The 3851-nt window shown below is 47.5% G+C and overlaps 1 protein-coding gene across 1 annotated transcript; it reads right to left on the reverse strand.

Moving 5' to 3' along the window:
- trdc (T-cell receptor delta constant) lies at positions 1-2553 on the reverse strand (the record flags this gene model as incomplete). The annotated part of the gene is made up of 3 exons (XM_086205099.1): positions 1-372; positions 729-1013; positions 2502-2553. Coding segments are annotated over 3 exons (567 nt in total), but the record flags the coding sequence as incomplete, so codon positions are not given.
- Between the last annotated feature and the right edge of the window lie 1298 nt (positions 2554-3851).

The raw sequence follows: 3851 nt of genomic DNA on the forward strand, positions 1-3851 counted from the left end.
TCCATCACTTTATTGGACTCATTTCTTGCTTGTTTCAATAAATTTCTGTAACTAACAGAAGAATCTTTGGTTTCGGACTTGAGTCAGGACTCTCCAATATCACCGAGCAGCTCACCACCACTGTGGCGAGGAAACGTCCCATTCACCTGAAAGGTGAGGAATGGCACACGAGCACAGCTCGGATGGTGAGGATGGTGCAGAAAGCCAAAGTTTTGGTGAAAACCACACGTACACCGTTCAGCAGCAGCAGCAGGAAGTTCAGCCTCGCCTTCTGTCTCTCCTCACCTGGTCTGTACAGGTGAGGAACAGGTGTCTGCGTGTGTCTGCAGGTGGTGGATGATTCACCTGGGTGCAAGAGGGTGTCGTTGACAGCTGGGGGTGAAACAGAAACATCAGCCATCAGAAAACAACACGGTGGATGGGCAACTCTGACCTGACCTGAACCAGGCTGGAGCCGTTCAGGAGTGGACTCATCACGTTACTGATAGTCATCTGAAGCTGAACGGCAAATATCAAGACTTAAGAAACCAAACATAACCATGTGATGGTGATGGTGTTGATGATGGTGGTGATGGTGATATTGTGTTTGGTGTTGGTGTTGGTGGTGTTTTTGGTGTTGCCAGTGCTGGTCTCAGTGTTGCTGGTGATGGTACTGGTCTTGGCATTATTGTTGTTGTTCGTTTTCATGGTGCTGTTGTTGTTGGTGGTGCTGGTGGTGCTGGTCTTACCAGGGTTCCTCTTCACCCATGACTGGTTCAGCCTGCAGGACTCAATCCTGTGTTTGCTGATTCCAGCGTAGTAGAAGGTTTTTTCTCTGAGGGACTGAACGGCTCCATTGGTACTCAGACGGAGCCGCGGACTCCCCGTCACATTCAGATTCATCACGTCCCCCTTCGGACGGAAGCTGGCAGCCAAACAGACATCATGACCCGGTGGGTCCCCCGGCCCCCCAGACCAGCCCCCCAGCTCCCGGGGACTCAGGATGAACAGGGTCGGGGCCACTGGGGCCAAATCTGCACAACATTGAATAAAGAAGTTCTGCATGTGACCAGTAAAACCAGGACAACTTGGAACCTCAGCGAAGTTAAGATCTGAGGCTTTTCTCATTTCCACCGGAAACCAAACTCAGCACATCTGTGACGTTTGGTTTCAGAGAGAAAACGATGAGAACCTCCAATGATCCAAAGATTCCTCTCAAGAGTTTCTGCTTCTGTCCCACATCTCATGACCATTGACAGTCTAACATTCCGCATCTCCATGGCAACAAGCCCACGGTGACTCGGCAGTAGAACAGAAGTCACCAGAGAAACGACTGCAGCGGAACGTCCAGGATGGAACCCAAACCACGACTCCCCACCGGTAAAATTTGCAAGTGTCACCGATGTTGTTACGTTTCATGAATTAAACGGTTTCATCCTGGACTTGATGACCAGTGACGCCCGGGGCTTTGTGTTGGTTGATTTTCTGCTTTTGAAGGTTTTAAATTATGAAACTTCATTTCAATCTTTTACAGAACTCTATTTTAACCAAATGAAATGTTTTAGAGTGGAGCAGTGGTCCTCCCTGTGGCCCCCCACCAAGAAGGTTGTGGGTGGAGCAGTGGTCCTCCCTGTGGCCCCCCACCAAGAAGGTTGTGGGTGGAGCAGTGGTCCTCACTGTGGCCCCCCAGCAAGAAGGTTGTGGGTGGAGCAGTGGTCCTCACGGTGGCCCCCAGCAAGAAGGTTGTGGGTGGAGCCCCGGCTGCAGCACGGGGTCTTTCTGGGTGAGTCTCCATGTTCTCCCTGTTCCTGCTGGGTTCTCTCTGGTACTCCAGCTTCCTCCACAGTCCAAAGACATCAAGAGGGACCAGGTTAATCCAGACTCTAAATTGACCGTAGGCGTGGCTGGGAGAGCCAATGGTTGTCTGTCTCTATGTGTTGGCCCTGCCATGGACTGGTGACCTGTCCAGGGGGAAGGCTGCTGGGATAGGCTCCACCCCCACCACCCTCAACAGGAGGAGAGGGAGAACATGGAGGGATGATGGATGGATGAAGGATGGAGGATGGATCGATGATGGCTGGATGGAAACATTTTAAAACGAAACGTAACTGAAATCCACGGCTGATATTTCATAGGCGTCGACGTGTGTGACGCGTTGCTGGCGTCCGCGCGTGCATCAACCGTCGTTTCAGAATCTCAGTTTCAAACGGCAAAGTTTTACATTTTCACTTTAAATCGTCTGAAAATCAAAGTCACATTAAATCAACACCTGTCCACCTTTGTCCACCGACTCTAACCCTACGACACCTGTCACGTGCGGCCGCATCATGAATGTCCGGTGACGAGTCTCGACGTCGGCGGCCAGAGAAGCTGCTGCAGCCTCCCGCTCCGGTGGGGACTCTCGTCACTGAACTCATCAACAAGTTGAACCATTAAAGCAGAAACTTCTCCAAACCTCAACCGATCAGGAGCTTAAAGTTAATAGCTGTTGTCATGGTAACAAGGAGAGCGCGTGTCCGTACCTGCAGGCTGGACGCTCAGACGGATCGGCTTCCCGAAGATCAGATCCACACGGTGTTACAGAGTCGCACCAAAACCTGCACACACACACACACACACACACACACACACACACACACACACACACACACACACACAATTTGTGTGCTTGACTGTGAATAACAAAATACACCACTGGGAGAGCAGCTGAGGGCAAAGCAGAAGATGATGATGGTTCTGGTTAGTTCTGGGTGGCTCTGGTTTGTTCCTGGTGGTCCTGGATGGTTCTGGTTAGTTCTGGGTGGCTCTGGTTGGTTCCTGGTGGTCCTGGATAATTCTGGTTGGTTCCTGGTGGTCCTGGATGGTCCTGGTGGTTCTGGTTGGTTCCGGGTGGTCCTGGATGGTTCTGGTTGGTTCCTGGTAGTCCTGGATGGTCCTGGTAGTCCTGGATGGCAGCCAAGCTGTGGAGTCTAGGTGAGAGGTTTTTGTTCAGCTCAGTCAGGAGGTTCCACCACTGTGGTACCAAGAGTAGCCTCCCATGAGTAGCACAGTGGTGGAACCTCCAACAGAAACCTGGTGAGCTGCAGCCATCAGCTGAGCTTCTTCCTGTGATAATATTTCCTGTAGAAATACATTTAGTAGTATAGTAGTAAAGTAAATGGTATAGTAATGCAGTTCATAGTATAGTAATGCAGTTCATAGTATAGCAATGCAGTTCATAGTATAGTAATGCAGTTCATAATATAGTAATGCAGTTAATGGTATAGTAATGCAGTTCATAGTATAGTAATGCAGTTCATGGTATAGCAATGCAGTTCATAGTATAGTAATGCAGTTCATAGTATAGTATTGCAGTTAATGGTGCAGTTAATGGTATAGTAATGCAGTTCATAGTATAGTAATGCAGTTCATAGTATAGTAATGCAGTTAATGGTATAGTAATGCAGTTCATAGTATAGTAATGCAGTTCATGGTGCAGTTAATGGTATAGTAATGCAGTTCATAGTATAGTAATGCAGTTAATGGTATAGTAATGCAGTTCATAGTATAGTAATGCAGTTCATGGTATAGTAATGCAGTTCATAGTATAGTAATGCAGTTCATGGTATAGTAATGCAGTTCATAGTATAGTAATGCAGTTCATAGTATAGCAATGCAGTTCATAGTATAGTAATGCAGTTCATAATATAGTAATGCAGTTAATGGTATAGTAATGCAGTTCATAGTATAGTAATGCAGTTCATAGTATAGCAATGCAGTTCATAGTATAGTAATGCAGTTCATAGTATAGTAATGCAGTTCATAGTATAGTAATGCAGTTAATGGTATAGTAATGCAGTTCATAGTATAGTAATGCAGTTCATAGTATAGTA

Source organism: Aulostomus chinensis, chromosome 5 (genome assembly GCF_037954235.1).
Source record: "Aulostomus chinensis isolate RoL2024-O1b breed Wild chromosome 5, RoL_Achi_v1.0, whole genome shotgun sequence".
NCBI lineage: Eukaryota > Metazoa > Chordata > Actinopteri > Syngnathiformes > Aulostomidae > Aulostomus > Aulostomus chinensis.